At 45.5% G+C, this 18,940-nt stretch overlaps 1 protein-coding gene across 1 annotated transcript in view; it reads left to right on the forward strand.

The window, feature by feature from the left end:
• CFDP1 (chromatin remodeling protein CFDP1) overlaps positions 1–18,940 on the forward strand; it is a 60,973-nt gene that overhangs the window by 15,816 nt on the left and 26,217 nt on the right. Inside the window, exon 5 of the mRNA XM_021535209.4 lies at positions 947–1,051. Coding sequence (XP_021390884.1) covers positions 947–1,051 — 105 coding nt within the window. The remainder of the gene's footprint in view (positions 1–946; positions 1,052–18,940) is intronic.

The following is an 18,940-nucleotide window of genomic DNA, read 5'->3' on the forward strand; positions in this document are numbered from 1 at the left end:
GCTGGAGCAGATATACAGCCAGAGGCCCAGGATGCAGGAGGGTGAGATGGAGGATTGTTTCTTCTGCGCTGACTGAGCTGTGGGTCAGGCTGCCTCTGTGCCCATAGAGCTGTGGGGCCCTGGAGAGGCTCACAGGCTTGTGCTCCATGGGAACAAAATTGTTAGCTTGGCAAATCAGGGCAACCTCATTAAGAGCTACTGAGAGTGTGAAAAGCATGTTGCTGGAGGCAGGTCATGGTAAATGAGGGGGCTAAAGTAGCTGGGGTTTTCTAACAATTAATTATTGAATGGTTTTCTAGAGATTCTTTCTCATGTTTATAATTCATTCCCTGCTGTAGATGCCATATTGATTTGTAATTTTTTGAAGTTCAATATTTTGCACCCTCGGGGCCTCAAACAAAAATTACCTAGAAAATGAGAGTAAATTTCTACATTCTGCCTTGTCAGAGCTTTCTCTCCCGTTGCCCATTCCCAGAGCCAGTTTCCATGCTCTGGTTTGGGTTGCAGATGTTGCCAAGCCTGTGTGCTGTGAGACATGGGTGGCAGAAGAGCTGCCTCACTGACCAACAAATGAGAAAATCAAGAGCCCAATTAAGAGCCTGGAATTGCCCCCAGTGACCTGAGGAGAGCATTTAGTAGCTGCTAGTGAGACAGGCCTGTTCGAATGAATAAGCATTCCAGTTTGTTGGAAAGAATAAACATCCCCTCCTCCCCCAGCTCTAATTAGCAACTCTTTTTCTTTTTTCTGCCATGAATGTAAAGGGTTTGTCACTGGAATGAAATCTTAACAAGATGTATATTCAGCTTGCAGCTGATGAAGGTGATCTCTATGCAGGGGATGTGGAGACTCTTGTACCTGTTTTCTGTGTTTCCTTGATGGATCTTTGATTTTACTGTTGAGTACAGCTCTTCCTTACCATCTGATTTTCCTCTTTTCTTCCAACAGGGTGACTAAAGAAGTAGACTCAAACTCAAAAGAAGCTAAATCTTTTCTGAAGCAGCAAGAGAAACTGCAGTCAGCAGCTCCGGCTTCCTTGCCGACAGTCTCGGGGTGAGTGTGGGATTTCCTTGCCTGGGTATGGGCCCTTAGTGAGGAAGATGGCACTGGAGCCGATAGTGCAGGCTCTGCAGTATTTAATGGGTGTTTGTTTTCTGCAGGATTTCAGTGGGAGCAAGACTAGGCCTGGAAGGTGTGATGATTTGGGCTGGAGGGAAGCGGGGGAGGCAACCTGTGAGTTCCAGTGACTCACTTCATAGGTTCAGGCTCAAATTTTTTAATCCTCATAAATCATTCATCCTAGTAAGGAAATAGCGATTTGAGTGTCTCAAGCAGCCTGATGAAACTGCAGGTAGCCAGGGAACATTCCTGAGATTGCCTGCAGTTCCCTTGACAGGTGCTTCTCAGGACTATAAAAAGCCATGTCAGGCTGGGCTGTGGCTTCTTAGAGATTTCGGGTGAGCATTTCAATGAGAGATGTTTTTGCCTCTTTGATGTTCTCTAATATAATTTTGATGTGGATTTGTCACTTTTCTGTTCAAGCTCTAACACCTAATTCTGAGATTATCATAATGCTTGTCAAAGATACAAGGAGGTCGGGTCTCCTGTGTATCTGGCATGCCAGTCTGGTTCTTGATGAGCTTGGGAGAGCACCAGCTTCTTAGGAATAGAGGAGATGCTTCTGTGTTCCAGTGATAATTTTTATTTAAGTCAGTTGTTTGCATTTATATTTGAAAGACATAACCTGCATATGATTTGATCACACAGAAACAATACCCATCAAATAAATATATTGTCCTTCCCATCTGCTTAGAGCAATTCTCCAGCGTGAGTTAAGGCTGCCTTTCCCTGAGATGGTGTTATTCAGTTGCTGCAGCTGGATTGTCACTCATTTTTCCAGCTAAGTGTTGCATAGCTTGTACTTGGCTCAGGCTAGTGAAAGCATAGTGTGTGTGTGTGTGTGTGTGCATGACCCTTGACAGCTGCTGTTCTCTGAGCTGAATGAAGGCATAGATGAGCATAGTCTTCATGCTCTTGTTCATACTGCACAAGGGTTCGTCCCTGCAGAGCTCATTAATTGTAACCTGAGTGTTGTGTACAGGGTTTTGTGCTGGAAAACTTGCCTTGGGTTGGGCTGGCATTCTTTGTGCAGTTCTGGTGGCTGAAGTTTGTTCGAGTGGCAGCTGAAGCTGGGGCAGCTCCTCACTGTGCACACTGCTGGTGGTCCCATGTCTTCAAAGCTGCCTTCCAGTCTGCTGCTCTGAGTTTGGCAGCCCACTGGGAAAGCTCCAAAGGCTGTTCACCTTCCAGTTCAGCAGTGATCCATGTTTCCTCCTGTGTCTTACAGGCCCAGGGGAGGAGCTGAATTGCCAGTGGGCTTGTGCAGCCTGCTCATTTCCAAGGGTCATGGTTTCTTTTGCTGGAGCTTGGATTGCACAGGAGTAATAGCCACAGCTCAGTTTGAATTCATGTTGCAGATATCTGAAGAATTCACATCAGATATGGAAAAAAGTAGACTAAAAATCAATATAAGAAATAATGAGTTCAAGGACTTTAACTTTCCTTCAGTAAGATTATTTTGGAAGCAGCCTAATTAGGTCATTGTTCAGCTTGCTGATGTGTGATGTCCTACTGACAGTTGCTTGGCCAGAACACGAGGTGACCTGGCTGTGGAGAAGGGTGGCGAAAAATATCCTGGGTTTGTATGTCTTGCCTTTCTTCAGAGCACCGAACCCCAAAGCTGCACAGCCCCAAATGCTTTCCCTTTCACAGCCTCCTGCAGTGCATCCTGGCTTTGTGCAGGATCCTATGGCAGAGGAACAGCAGTGGTGTTTGGATCAATGTGTGGAACAGCCCAGCTCTCTTGAGGCTTTAGCAGGAGGTTCTCTGGGGCAATCTGGCCAGCATGGGCCCTCTGATCTGACAGTGCTCCAGGGAGTCTTGGGCTAGTATCAAGACTGATCCCTGAGACTGCCAGCAAACATGCTTGCCTTTGGGCTTAGGAAGATGCTTCCAGCTGGGAAGCCAGCCAGGGTATTTTCAGGTGAGAAAATTATTAGCAGGCTTGTGGTATTCCTTAAAGCCAGGGGCAAGCCCCATATGTTCAGCAAATTACAAAGGTCAGGTTTTAGACTTGAGGCAAGCTATCCAGACCCTGCTGCTTTGGAGCAAAGAGTCACAAGCCTTGGTGACATGCCAGAGCAGTGCTTGGAGAGTGACAGAGCCTGGCATAGCCTGACAGTTCTTTGCACCTTTTGTCTACTTAAAATAGAAATTTTGGGGGAGCAGGTACATTTTTCTCTTGTGCATTATGGAAGAGCCCCAGTCTATTGCCACAAGGCAGTGAAAAATGTGATTTTGGGATCTTAGCTGTGCCTGTGGACACCCACTGTGCTGTGAGCCATTGTCAGCCCCCAAGAGCTTTGTCAGCTATTAAAAAAAAAAAAAAAAAAAAAAGCCTTGCCCTGTGTGCAGGGAATTTGAGCAGTTAAGAGTGGCCTCTCCATCTGGCTTTTCTTTCTTCACCTTGCAAGCAGCATGTATTATTTCTGAATGCAGCCAGCCTACCCTTATGTAGGCTGCATTTATTGAATTTCCCTTCTCTAAACAGACAGAAGTAACCCTGAAAAGCAGTGGTCACAAAACCAAACATCCGGCTCCACGTCCCCGTGTTACAAACCCTTACAAACTAACTGGTCCAGGGGAGGGGATGTTTGGGGCTGAAAGTGCATTTCCTGGATGTGTTTAACATCCATACCGGATGTGCTATAAAAAGCTAGATTTGTGCTTGTGAGGGACATGGGGGTGGTTGCAGGAGAATAACTTAAACACTTGGCTGTAATTAAAGCCAGGAGTACAAAACAACCCACCCAGTTCTCTCAGCAGGCTTTGCTAGAAAGGTCAGAAGCCCTTGGTTCCCAGGGATGTGATGGTTTCCCAGCCTTCACATTATTCCCATCGTGTCCCCCTGTGACACACAGCTAGGCAGTGTTCTGTCAGCAGCGGTTATCGGTTTGTTGGAGGGGTTTGGGGTTGTGATACTCTGTTCCAGTTGTTTCTGTTGTTCTCTTGGGTTCTGTTAGGCTCTTGCTGATGCAGTCAGAGGTATCAGATGTGGTGAGGGAAACCACTGATTTCTTCTTTCTTGCTACCCCAATAAATGGGTGGAAGGCTCCCAGCATCTAAAAAAAGCCCCTTCACCCACCCAGCTAAGCCTTCTTGTCTGTGTGTTTTAGGGCTCATTTCCTGTCCTTAACCACTGCTCCAGGACCTTTTGGGGAAAGAAAGAGTAGATCCTGGCTGTAAATGAAATTACCTGATGGAGGGATCTGTGGGCATTCCTGGTACTCCAAGAGATGCTTTTTGCCCTCTCCCCAGGCCAGGCAGAACCTGTGAGGAGGGCCCATCATCTCTGTGCTAGCAATCCCATTTTACAGCAGCATTTCATATTCAGAGGATGTTAAAGCAAATTAAATCCTCCAAGCAGCTTACTGCAAAATGACTCTGTGCATGTACTTGTGAGACTCAACAGGGGTTGAGCTGCAGGCTGGGAAAGCCCCGCACTGACCCAGCCCTGCGGTGGGAGCAGCTGCGATCTGCCCATCGGTCCTTGCTGCTTGTCAAAGCACAGTGACATTGCCCAGGGAATAGTGGTGCTGTAGCAGTCCTGAAAATGGAAAAAAATGTGGTTGGTGGATCTTATTTGAGATTCTCTTCTAGACAGCTGTTTCTATACAGCCTGAACAGGAGCCAGGAAGAAAAAGAGAGGCTTTTCACTGGCTTTGTTCTTGCTTTTGCTTATTACCGAAACCATTTGTAATTAAATGTGGACTTGCTCACTCAGCCCAGCTGTTGGTTTTCTGTTTGATCCTGCCTGAAATTACAGTGGTGGATATTTGACCTCCTAGGCCTTTTCATGCCTTGTAGGCTGGTATAAACACCGGGTACAATTTGCCTTTGAAGCAAGCAGGCACCGCTGCCACAGAGTTCAGGAGGTGCTGTGCTTGCCGACCCCCGGGCTGCTTTGGGACTGCAAGGGTTTGGACCTCAATACAAGACCCAGCAGGAAGAGGCACTGCAGGACAGCTCTGACCCTGAGAACACATACTTGCCCTGAACAAAGAAAGCCAGATAAACTCTAGCCTTTTCATGATGGATGCCTTCCTCCCAGAGCCCTACAGTAGAGCAGTTCACATGGACTGACTATTAAATGGTTTGAAAAGCTTCAGACCTTTTCTTTTAGAAATAATTTACTCTGCTACATGCTAACGTTGGAGTAGAGGGACTCCAGAAGGAAGACATCTGTCCATGGATTCTCTTCCACCTCCAATGTGCAGAAGCCAAGGTGGCAATCTCTGTAGAAGGATAGGGATGGTGGGAGAACCTGGTGCCTCTTTGCAGCATCTTGACATGTTACTGTAATTTCTGAGCTGACCTTCTTCTCCCACCTGTCCCATCCTAGGAGCTACTTTGCATCCAAAGTTTTTTCTTGCAAAAGATGCTCTTTCTGTGTGAGCTGGCTGGATCCCTTTGCTATTATGACCAATACTAGTTACTTGAGATCATATGTGGACACTGATGAGACAGGCACAGACTCTCAGTTTTTGGAATCTTTGGATGATCCAGAGCAAGTACTGCAGTACTTGCATGCCTCTAGGGAGCAATTTCATTTCATAACAATCCCATGGGCTTTTATTATTCAGAAAGCAGAATTTACAGTCTTCAGCTCAGTATCAACTGCAAACAATTATTTAGCTAAAACTCGTGGACATTTTTCTTGTACAGAATGAGTAAAGCAAGTAATCAAGACCTTTGGGGGAGCTGGAGTTTTTTCAATAGTCACTTAAGCACTTTAATAGTTCTGCTCTTCCTAGTGAATTCAAATCTTCCCATCTTTCTCCTGCTCTTCCCTTAATGTGCTCCAGAGAGTGCTGTTCTCCCAGACGGAGAGATCCAGCCCCCTGCACCACAGCCAAACGTCTGGGTGTAGTAGCACATGACACACTTTCCTGTGAACATGATGAACCAGCTAGGGGCAATACTCTGTGCCCAAGGGTTAGTTTTACTTATTCATACGTTTTTATTGTGAAAGATTAAATGTGGCAATAGCTGTTCCAAGTAAATAATTTCTCTTTGGATCTTAGATCCTTTGTTGTTATTAACTTAATTTTAATTATTCATTGTTAGTATCTGCCTTCTGTTTTACACGTATCCACTTATGGAGTCAATGTGGTAATGAGATTAAGTGAGTTTTTGGAGTATCTTGGTTATATTTGCTAGTGGAACTGAAATTAATTACTCTATTGGGTTGAATGTGGAAAATTGTTTGTATGTGTCCAGAGAGGGAAGTTTGTTGTTGGGAAAAATGATCTGTTCAGTGTTGAAGTGTTTTCATCAGCCATAGTAAATAAGATGCTGATTACTGCACACTTGTTAATCATGTGAAACACCTCATCCTCTGAGCATCTGCCTCCCCTATTGAAGTCAGTGTCACATGAAATGAGAACCCACAGCACTGAGGGTGTCCACCTCAGCCAGTGCAGCTTGGCAGCAGCGAGGGCACCTGCAGGGGTTTCACAGCCCAGCTGAGGAGCCAAGTGAGTCTGCCTGTCCAGCCAGCTGTGAGCCATGGCCACTCTTACCATTGGATCCTGCGCTGGGGACCTGACTGCTTCCTGCAGACAGGCTTATCCAGGGCTGCAGTCACCTCTGAGGCTCAGCTGTGGGTGGGAGAGCTCTGCCATTTTGGGACTTTGCCCCTTTTCTGAACAGTTCTTGCTCCTGAGTTTATGTTAAACCTATTTTGATAAGAAACAGAGCTCTGAGTGTGGGAAGTTTCATACTCACTCTCCCAGACTCAAAGCAAAACGTGCACTGAACATCCTTGTTTTAAACTAGTCTCTCAGGAGCAGTTCTTTCTTGTTCTCAGGCCAAATGAGTCAATGCCTTCTACCTCAGCCTCTGTTTTGCAACAGAAATGAATGAGATTCTTTTGCTCTGTGCTGTGCTTTCCTGTGGCCGTGCTACCACGCGTGCAGCTGCCTTTCTTTGGGGCAATGGCATCTTACTGGAAAGAAGTTTAGCAGTGCCTGTACAGCTCTGTGCCTTACTCCTGTCCTCTGTCTTGATGTGGCTAAGCTGGATCCCTAGGCTGGACTAAGTGGGATCAGCTGTTTCTTTTTCTAGTCTCGTTGGAAGTTCAGCAGAATGGAATCTCAGCTATTTGAGGACTTACTTCTCTAAGGCATCTGTCTTATAAAATAAAAACAACCCCCCACTAGCCTGGGGCCTTTGATAATTCCCCAATGAAAGTTGTGGGACAGTTTTCCCTTAGAGCAGTACAGGTTTTATGAGACTTAATATGCTTTCATCTCTTGGATCGTGAACATTTCTCTTTCTCCCTATGTGAAAATGATTGAGGAAATTAACTGCTAATGGGAAATGAAGGCAGCTGAATTTTTTTTCCAGACCCCTTGCAAAGTTGAGAAGGGAAACAAACCCCTGTATCTTCCCATGCTGGACTTGCTCTGGTTGGAGTGAGAGGTGAGAAGAGCAGCCTTGCTTTATGGATAAATCCTGGGTTTGAAGGTGGATGCTAAGAGCTCCTGTTCCCAGCTGTGCCATGCCTTGGGTGTGTGTCTACCAAGATTTGTTTCCACTCCTGTTTTATTTTGCTTTTATATAGCTTCCTTGCATATTAACTGAGCCTTACCATCTCCCTTGAGTGTCTCCCCCATACCAGATGCTTGTGTTACATCCTCTTGCTTTCCCACACTTGTGTTCCTCCCTTTTTCTCATGTCAAGGAGCAAGTTCAGCTGAATCATTCTTCATAAAATATGAACCGAGTAAGTCAGGCTGGAGTGGCAGTCAGAGTAGAGTGATGCTCCCTTCTCTCAGGCAGTCCTACTGCCCCAGGCTTTTCACATAGTAGTGGCTTCATTCATGGAAAATCTCATACTGGTGGCCTCATTCATGGAAAATCAGCACGCCAGTATTTTCCAGCACATTTGTTAGCCAAAACTTTGATCTGCATGCTGTGTTGTCAGCCGTGTGCAGGACTGTGTTTAGAAAATGGGCATGCTCAGGCTGGCTGGATTGATATCAAGATGTGAAGTCAAGCAATTAGGGTTAGTTACCAACTAATGCCAGCTTTCTCCCTTCATGCCTGAAAGGAGGTGTTGGTGTGATTGAGCTGTTGGAGCGTGCTTGATCTCTCTTCAGAGCTGCAACCTCTTCAGCTGGCACCAGTCTCTGCCACTGCTCTTTAGTTTGATTCTAGAAAAAGACCAGGAGAGGCTGAGCAAATCCCTGGCCCATGGGGATTTCCTCTGCGATGAGGATGGTTAGGCTAACTGGGATTCACTTCAGCTGTTGCTGTCCTGGTGTGGGGGTGGCAGAGTCCCCCATTTTTCCACTGCTCTTATTCCTGCAGGAAAAACTGAGCCTCAAGTGAACTGGTGCACAGTTTGAGCTGAAAGGGCACCTCAAACAAGCTCTATTCTGTCTCAAGCTCTCCAGGGTGCTCTAATCCAGTCTGCCAAGCCATGGAGTACTTTGTTTCCTTATCCAAGGAGTTTCAAAGCCTTACTAATGTGTTGGGTTACAGCCCAGTCGTCTTTGCCCCGGAGCCCTTGCCGTTGTGCTTTTCAGAGCCTGCGTGGTCCTTGAGGCAGTTGCTGTGCAGAGGGACCCTCTGCAGAGGCAGATAACCAGTGTTGTGTTGGCAGCAGATATCCCTCCGGCTGTGCAAGGACACGTGTGACATGCTCTTGTACCCACTGAGGCAGGGAGTGGAGGGAACAGATTTATTGTACATTTCTGTCAGAGACCACTCTTTTTTCTGGGAATCCCAGGGGAAGATGTATTTTGTGCCATCTCTTTTCATAGCATCTGCTATTGATTCTTCCCTGAGAGGGTGGCAAGGCCCTGGCACAGGCTGCCCAGAGGAGCTGAGGCTGCTCCATCCCTGGGAGTGACCAGGTTGGATGGAGCTTGGAGCAACCTGGTCTAGTGCAAAGTGTCCCTGCCCAAGGCAGAGGGGTGGAATGAGGTGATCCTTTTTGAGGTCCTTTCCAACCCAAACCATTCTAGGATTCTATGATTATCAGCAAATAATAGAGGATATATATGAGTCTGATCTGACTTTGTGCAAAAGCTTTAATACTCTTTCAAGAGCTCATACTTCAGTGCTGTTACTAAAAGCCCCCAGGCAGCTAGTGGACAATAGTGATGCCTGTTCATCGCCCGACTGCCTGGCTGGAGAACAATGATGGCATTTCTTGAAGTAACAAGTCCTGGGCATGTGCAGGGTTGGATTGTAACATTTCTTTTTTTTTCTCCCCGTTAAGCTGTAGACTTGAGAGCAGCAGGTCTGGTTGCAGCACCCATTAATGGAAGTACACAGAAGACTTGCACCTCTTGGAAAATACTGAAAGAAAGTAATTGGCTGGTTTTTTAGGTGCTTGCCTATTTTGCCTTGAGGTTGAGTATGTATATGCTGTGTTGGGTATGCTGTACACCAGTATGTGTTTGCTGTTCAGAGATTGGCTCAGATGCTTGTTTAGCAGCAAGGAATGGGTTAAAGAGAACTCACGAAGGCTGGCTGATTGCTGCTCATGGCTTTCATAATGCAAAGCCTGTGGGAATTCAGCCGGCTTCATCTCTGTCTCCCCCCACCCCCTCCCCTCTGCTAGAGGCAGGATAACCTTCCTGACTCCTCTGGAGCTGCATCCCTGCCAGTACGGCTCACACAGAGAACTCTGTGAAAACCCAGCAGAGGCATAAGCGTGTGAAAGATGAGATTTTTTAACTTTCCTGGGAGAATACTGGAAGAGTAATTTTTCAGCATGGTCGTGCTGTTTCCTTACACTGTGACTGGGATGCAGCATGTCTGCCTCTTCATCTGTGACCTGCAGATTTCCCATTGCAGGGCGGCTGAGGAAGCAGCTGGTATATGTGATATCTCTGACTCTCTGGAGACTGGAATGCAGGGATGTCCTTGGCTTTGTCATAGGTTCTGGATGATGCACAGCAAAGTTGTTTAGGCCAGAAAAATAGGAAGGTGGCTTGTACAGCACTCTGCACGTTGACCTGCAGCCATCACGGTGCTGTGATGTGCATCCTGCAACAAGGGGTTCCACTTAACATTTGGTGTTACAGAAGTGCTAAACAGACAGTGCAACCCAGGGCCTTCTGTGTAGCGTCTGCTTTAAGGACAAGCACTATCAGGGTGTTTTTCCTAATGTGTGAAATCCCTTCTCCCTCCCTGCTGTTTGCAATAACCCTTTGGAAAGCTAGAAAGGCTCTTCATTTCCTTTCCCACTCACACGCGTGCATTTGTGAGCCTCGCCAGAATTATTTGGCTATTTGCATTGGGAGGGATTTTTCCTACTTTCCCAAGTCAAAGCAAAGTGTGTAGCATTTGTTTTGGAAACAAAAACACTTCTTGAGAATTACATGGCCTCTGCAAACAGAGCAGCACAAAACAGGTCATGTGCTTTGGGCTGACTTTGAAGACTGTACAGGATAGCTGTCTCCATCCTCGCTTTATGGTTTCATGGCCTGGCCCCTGCGTTTAACAAGGACCCTTAAGAATCTTTTGAAGGAGTACTATAGCAACAGCTTTACAGGTCCTATGGGACAGTCAGGGTGCATAGCAACTTTCCCCTGGTCATTGTTGTGATTGTAGGTTAGGGTTTGGTTTTTTTATGGGGATAGAATACCTGCATTCAAACAAATGGGGGAGGGTTTTTAATTCTTACTTTTCTCAAAGCCTTTGGAAGTAAAAGTTTATTGGTGAATATTAGTAAGTGGTTGTTGGTCATAGCTGTTGAGGGACACTACAGAGCTGTCTATCTTCTATTTCTTTTGTTACAAACAAATGTCTCCTGGGAAACAGTTTCCTGCTGCCTCCTTCCTTTAGCACTAGGCAGGCAGGATGGGAAGTAGGTAGCACTGCTGTTACAAGAAGTGCTTTCCTGTCTCTGCATGGCACAGAGATCCTCTGGTCAGCTTTGATACCTTCCTGCTCCACAACCTGCCCTGCTGCTGTTGAGCCAGGTCAGCAGGTATTTGTGCTGCTTTGTCCTTAGCTACTGAAGTAGTCTTTAACAAGTATGGGACTCAGTGGCAGGTGTCACACTAGATTATTTGGAGTCAGATCTGTTCTTGAAATAAAAGGAAGGCTTTGAGTGCCATCCAGACTAAAACAGCACAAACATCTCAGCCTGAAGCAGTTTAGAGCAGCATGTACAGCTGTGTTGGAGCACAGCGTCTTTATGAGCCCATCCTGGCCTCTTGCTGCTATTTTTTTTTTTTGAGCAACAATAAAAAAAATTCAAACCTGCAGTGTTCTTTCTTTGTCAGGATCTGTGCTTTGCAGGAGACTCTGGGCTTTAGCACCATTTTCTAGGCATTTTGAGCCAGAACCAGTGGGTTTGTGATGTATGCTGAAGGTACCAAAACCTTTGCTGAAATGGTCACAAAATGTTTGGGACCAACTGTCCTGTTAATTTGCTGCCTGGAAATGCCCTTTGCCTGCTCCTGATCACTGTGTTGCAGTTATTGTCTTCATCCATCCTGGCTGTTAAATGGAGAATCAAAGGCACCTACAGGCTGGTGGGCCTGAGGTTTCCTGGGAAGCCTGGTCAATGCAATTTCCCAGATCTGAGGCTGGCCCTGAGCTTCTAGATTGTCTTTCTTGTAGCACTTGTTTCCCATGTAGTCTTTGTGACTGCTGGGTTAAATAGTGCTGCTTTTAGGTGAAAATTCTGATTGTGCATGAAAAAAAGTTTTCAATAAAACAAATAAAAAAAGACAAAACTCAAACCCTCTCTGAACTGGGCATGGCAGGCCTGCAAACTGGCTCGTCGGTCAACTGCTGTCAGCTACAGCCTCTGCCTGGCTGCTAGCACTGGAGGCCAGCAATGCTCAGGAGTTCATCTGCCTCAGCTCCTTGTGTGGCACACCCAACCACGCCTGTGCCAAACCAGTGGCCTTTGTCTGGCCTCTCTGGTAAAGAATTGTATCTAATTTTGAGTTCTTCAATTCAAATAAATGAAGAATCCTCCCTTTCTTTGAACTTAATTAACAGAGGCAACTAATTGTTGAACAAATAATTTGAAACAATTACAAATACGTTAGAACTTCCCAGAATACAGCAAATTTCTTGAGCTCTGCTTTTAGTGGTCTTATTTAGGTGTCACTAGGATGTGGCTGTGTTTATGACTGTTTAATATGGAAGAGATTGGCACTGCCCCTCTTGCTCTCCAGCTCTCTCAAGGTGCCTATCTCTGAATTTGAGGATGCACAGTATCTGATTTATGTCATTTACTGGCTTGACCAAGGGCAAACTCCCCAGCTGTATAGCTGTGAGTGATTAATCTTTCCTCATCCATGGAGATAAATGTCAGGATGGATGTCAGCTGTCTGACTGATGCATGAGTGAGCCTGCTTTCATATGTGCACCTTGAGCCAAATGTACGCACATGAATTTTTTACTGTTTGTGATAAACCTGGAAATGCAGATTGTGTTGGAGGAAGAGGCCTCTCAGTTTTAAATATTGATACCAATATAACAGGGCTGTGGTTGTGACAATCTGGGAACCTTGAAGCATTAGCTCAGAGATGATGCTGAATGCCATGGGGAATTCAGTGGTGTGTAAAATAAAAGGAAGAGCTTTGCAAAGTGGTAACACGCTTCAGATGGAGAAATAACGGGTGGGGTCCTCTTGAGCCCACAGGCTGTGGGGCTGAAAATGGAAGCAATTGAGGCTGAGTCTTTGGAAGAGGCTCCTGACAGTTTTTTTATTTACTTTGATTTGTGATGTAACTAAAAAGGAAGCAGCTGCCCAGAAACCTAGGCGCCTATGGATTGATTGCTGTGGAGGAAGGGCTGAAGACCCTGTTCCTTGGAAATGCTCAGGGCTTGGGGAGCTGGATGTGGTAGGTCATCATCGTCATCTCTAGAGCCTCAGTCCAGAGAGTATCCAGTACTTCTGCTGTGTGGCTCTTCATCAGCTAACCTAGTTGAGCAGTCACCCAGAAGGCATGCTGAGGGCTGAGAAACTTTTTTAAGTAACTTTGTGTTCTCATCTCTCCACTCCCTTAAGACTTGCTACAAGAAACCTTCAAAATAAAGGGGTGACTGTTGATGAGGGTAGCAGAGAACATCCTCGCACAGCTGGGACTCCTCTGGGCAAGGGAAAGCTGTGCAGGAGGGAACACTGCTTTTGTACTGTGCCAGAGGGTTCTCAGCACCTGATGCATCAGGGAGCATCATGGGAGCACATTGTTTTAAGTTAGGGTTTATGATAGTTTTGTACGCTGCCCTGTAGAGTTGAGCACTCAGCATGGCTAGTTGGTGAAGGAAAAGCAAGCTGATAATAATTTAGGATAACTATCTTAATGTAAAAAGCAAACACTGCTGAGAGGCTGCAGGAGACAGGGAGGGGACTAGCAACCCAGTCTCTTAATTCAACTGAAGTTTCACTCAGTGTGGAGAGAGTAAATGAGAGGAAGTGATTTTTCCCTGCCAAGTCCTTTATTTAAATATAAAAGCTTTTCATGGCTACTTGCAAAAGATACTGTTAACAGCGTGGTCCTTCGCATGACACTTCTTTCAGGCTTAGGCTCCTGCAGCGTCAGCCAGATGATCTGGCCACTGGCTGTTGTGTTCCCACTATTCCTCTCACATCTATGGTTGTTGGATCTTTTTGCTGAGCTATTTCAGTGCACTTAGCTGAAACTAGCCTGACTGCCAGCATCACATGCTAAAACAGCCCTGCAACAGCTGAGTGCTGGAGCCAGTGTCATGGTTAGATTTAAATTGTGTAGGAACTTCATTCTTAGTTAAAGAACTTAATCTTTCCAAAGCGAGCTTGTTTTCTCAAGGCAGGAAGCATGCACCAAGGAAGGACCATTTTATACTTTCTTCTCTTAGGTGTGTGCTCTAGAGCAGTGGTTGAGGCAAGGTCCTGGATAAACCAGGCCCTTTGGACAACTGCTCACCTGGAGTGAACAATCTGTTGTGAAAGCTGTTCTGTGTGTATATATGTTAAGGTTACTATTAGGATAAGTTGATATTAGCATTATCATCTGCTGTTGCATAGAGTTGCAAGAATAAATAGGTTATGTGCTAGTACAGCATCTCTGGAGTCACGCACATCAGCTACTGGTGCCTGTGGTCTTTGCAATCAGAGCTCACATTTTCTCCAGCTTTTTAATTAGTCAGAGACTTGAATTCTGTATATTTCTTTCCATGTTTCTTCCAAGCTCTTATGTTTGCCCTCTTCCCCCCACTTCAGCTTTCCCTAGTAGATTAGAGCCTGCTGGAAAACATAAGAGCACATTGTGAAGTCCAAAGCAAAAGCTGACTCAGCAACCCTTCCCATTTAGGCTGCCACTGTTCATGGAACAGGAGGTTAGCCTTAAATTAATTCTGCCAAAAAATACTACTGCCCATTTTATTAACTGTTGCTGTGTCCTTTTACTTAGTTTTTTTTTAAAAAGTAATCTACTAGTGCCTTAACAGTCTGGGAAAGAGGACTTCATTTTCATATGTTGGAATAATTCTCATTTTGCTGTAAGAAGCTTTTGCATCTCTTCTCCAGATGTCTGGAGAAAGTCACTGTCCTAGGCACAGGCCCCATCTCTTCCAACAGTGGGCCCTGTCCTTGAAGGCTTTCAGCTCATCCTCTTTTGAGGAGAGGGGGCATGGTTGGGGTGCTGGGTGGGTCCCTTTAGAGCAGGACAGGGCAGTACAGGAAGAAAAAGTCTTCCTTGTCATTCCCTACTATTTGGAACAGATCCACTCATGACCTCAGAGCAGATGGGCACCAAAACTTGATCCACGTGTCTGAGTGGGATCTTGCCAGTGTGTATGAACCTGGATGCAAACACGGCAGCAATGCTGGAGCAGCTGGTACTGAGGTGCCACTACAAAGAGAAAAGTGAATCTCATCAAGTTCCTGTGTTCTCCATAAAGCAATCTGTGACAACTTGCGGTGATATTCCAGGGAGAAAGTGGATTTTGAGGAGGGAGCTGGCCATAGAGCAGTGCTTCATGTGACAGTGGTGGGAATTTTGGATGTCTGTTGTTCCCAGAAATATGCCCAAGTGCCCTTTTTCCATTGCCGTATTAAGGAGTTATGTAGACTCAGCCTAGTCTCATTAATGGATTTAAAACAGGTTTTGGCATAAGGCAGCCAAACACATCAGAAGTGGAACAGAAAATATTCTTCCCCAGTCCAAGAGCATGGAATCTGTCTCTCACACCAACTAAAGCAAGTGACAAATGCTAGTTTTGTTGTGATCTAAAATCTTACTCTTTTTCCCCTCCCCCATGACCATTGTGTGCATGAGTGCAGAGACTATTGATTAGCAAATTTAAAGTCACAGGCACAAAACTACTGTGGAGTCACCCTAAGGCCCCTGCACTAAAGGAGGAACATGTTGAATTAAAAGATAACTTATCAAAGCAGCTGAATTCAGTCTTGTGATTGCCTTGACTCCAGCTTGAGGTACTTATTGATGCTTTTCCTTTTAACCCTTATTTATTCTCCAGTCTGATCTGCATTTTTGACAGGTGATTATTATCATTGAAAGAGCTGACAGCTCTGCTAGTCTCAAGTGCTGTGGAAGTCCTGATGGTGGTTTTAATGCATGCAGGTTGTCTTGAATATTTGGAAGGAAAGGCTGTAGAAAACTTGCAGAAAACGTGTGAAACTTGTCTGCACTGCTCTGTTGGTGCAGGACCTGCCCTGGTCCCAGAACAACCCTGACATCACAGGATGTCTTGGACCTCAGTTGGGGGGCACTCCTAATTGTGAAACCCAAAACAAAGTGATGCCTATAACAACTAGACAAGTTCTGTAGGTATTTCCAGCATTTCCTTGACTGTCCTTAGAGATGAGAACCTCTTCTCAGCTGTACATCAGTGACCCAGCTTCTGGGTTTGTTCTTCACAGCAGGCACCTCTTGCAAAATTTATCTTGTTAGTGGGCAATCTGCAACTTGTCTGACTCCAGAGGAGAAGCTCATTGGTGTCAGACCCAAACCCAGGCTGTCACTGTGCAAATACCTTTCTCTATGCTGAAAGACTGTGGGCACACTCAGACCTGTTGCTCAGGATGTCTCAGTTAAGCCATGTTCAAAGTTGAACTATAATGCACAAATGCTTGTCATACTTGAAGACCTTTTGATGGGAAGAAGAATATTCTTAGAATGCTAGAATGGTTTGGATTGGAAGGGATCTTAAAAGGATCATCTCATTCCACCCCCCCTGCCTTGGGCGCGAACACCTTGCACTAGACCAGGGCCCTCCAAGCCCCATCCAGCAGGGCCTTGAACACTTTCAGAGACAGGACACACACAGTTTCTCAAGGCAAGCTGTGTCAATGCCTTTCCACCTCAGTGAGAGATTTCTTCCTGATAACTCATCCAAACTTCCTTTCTTTCAGTTTAGAGCCATTTTCCCTTGTCCTATCACTACATGCCCATCCACCATGTTGGATGATGAATGTCCCTGTGCAAAGCCTCATGTGCAAGGGTTTAGCAACTAACAAAGGCTAGGATGATATGAATTCCATGAAGGGCCCTATTTTTAACTTCTTAACATACAAAATTCTTTTTAGGTGCAGTTTGGCAGGGTTCTGTCTCTTGCAACAGGGGTCACTGCTTCCATACAGCCCTAGAGTTGGTTTATCCTATTTTTTCTAAGCTGTGAAAGTTGTTTTTCTAGTATGCTGTAACTGTTTGCTTCCCCACCCTTAGACTCCATCTGTACACTTCAAAATAGAAGGAGGAAGAGGGCAGAGAAAGAACAAAAGCTCATAATACGAATGGAAGGAAACTAGGGAAATTCAGGAGGAAATAGACAGTGAGAAATACAAAAAGATCCAGCTGCGCTGAATTCATGGGGTGTGAGTGCACAGGGATGCTTTCTACTTGTATTCAGAGCTTAGGACCTGCATTGTGGAGCTGAACTTTCCTTTGAGTCAGTGACCTATTCAGACACCTAACAATGTCCATTATGTACAGTCAACTTGTTTATGCCCTGTGCAGGGCTTTCATACCTTTTTTCCATGTACAATAAAACTATTTACAAAGTGGCCAGGCCGAGCTCAATTTTGCTGTGCAAGCTCTTGACCATCAGCTTTTAGCAGGCATCTTGTAACTTCAGAAAGATTTAAGAGGACAGACTGGGATGACAAGATGCTCAAGGAGAACATCTGCTGATGAAAACACTGTTCCTAGCTGGCTGATAGCAAATGTCTCTTTCGTTTGAAGGACAGGGAGAGGGGAAAGAGGTAGAAAGAATTGGGTCTCCGCCCTTCATGGAGTTGTAATGTTCAAATTGATACTTTGAGGCAGCCTGAAGAGGTGAGTCCATAGCAATGCTTAATGGCAGTGTGGGACCAGCCTGGCAGCAGTGCTTGTGCATCACTGTGGGGTGAGAGCAGGGGAGGGGAAACCCTGGGAGCTGGAGGAGAACATCTCTGCCATGGACACCCAAGCAGTGCTGTTGCTGCCTTCATCCCTGCTGTAGAATAGGTGGGGCTGGAAGCCTATGGGAGGGTTATGCTTGGGTTTGTTCTGCAGCTGTAGAGGAACCAGCTGGCCCATGTGGAACACACAAGGGGATCCCCCAGGAGGCTTTGTATGCTCTCTGTGGAGTTCAGGGCAGCAGGTGCAGAAGTGCCTGAGTGCACTCCTCAGTAGAGACATCCTCTGTGACCTTGGGCAGCCCAAGGTTTTAGCCCTGTTGCTTGGAAACAGCGCCCACCCCCACTACAAAATTCAGCATGAGTTTCTGGATCACATGGTGGCTCTGATTAACATGAGAGCTTTTGGGGTAGGAGGAATCATGACTTGACCTTAGCCTGTAGTTTTCAGCACAAGGGTGTAATTCTGAGTTGGAGGAGGTGCTCTTTGACCCAGCCCACCAAGAAGCAGCTATAAGCAGTGACTGACAGCTGAAGCTAGAAATAAGGTACATATTCGTGGTGAGAGCAATTTGGGCATTGGAGCAAGTCTCTGCAGGCACTGGTACTTCCTCCTATTTAAAGAGAGCATTTTGGCAACTTGCTTGTTCTGTCTTATGCCCTTGTTTAACCACCACTCATTCAGTTGGAGACACTTAGCAGCTTTTAAGGCATTTCTTTAGGGGGAAAAAAAGAATTCTGCACATTCAGGAAAACATCTGTCATCGCTGGGAGCAGAAACTGTAGCTAATGTGGCCTCTAGAGCACGTGGGAGAGCTCCAGTTCCTTACTGTCTCTCTGCAGTCACTTCTGAGAGAACAGCTATAACTGGCTGTGGAGGTAAAGAAGGATTTAGCAACGTTGCCCAACATTTAGAAAAAAAATAACAAGGGGTGCCTCTTTGAAACTTCAAATGTGTGCACAGCACATGACACACAAGGAGTGTTTTTATTCATGTTTGTTTTCAGGAAATTGTGTTGCTTTGTAAGTTGAGCTCTTTAAAGTGTCTTAAGTTTGGCACACTACAAGCTGGGCTTTAGCAGGCACTTCTGGAAGTTGTCAGCCTGAGCTATATTTTCCTGACTCAGATCCTTGCAGTAAGAAATGAGGAACTGAGCATTTAAATGGGAAAAAAAAAAAAAAAGTAGAAGCTACAGTGCAGCTAGATAAAGTCAATCTAGTCATTGCTTTTAATATTCAATGCCAGGCACAGTGATCACACTGTCAGTTTTAACTTAAGCAACCCTTAGTCCTAGTCATCTTCTGCCTACGTACATGAAAGGGATGAGTGAGCCCACAGCTGCTGAAGGCATCTCTCAATTACTTACATTTCACTGGGTATTTAAAGATTAGGTCAGGACATAGAGGATGAAAGGGTTTTTCTTTATCTTTTAATAAGAAACTTGTATTTGCAGATATGAAAAAGGCCAAAGACTGAAGTGTCTAACATGCTGCTCTTTT

The sequence above is a fragment of the Lonchura striata genome, chromosome 11 (assembly GCF_050655825.1).
Source record: "Lonchura striata isolate lonStrDom1 chromosome 11, ASM5065582v1, whole genome shotgun sequence".
Lineage (NCBI taxonomy): Eukaryota > Metazoa > Chordata > Aves > Passeriformes > Estrildidae > Lonchura > Lonchura striata.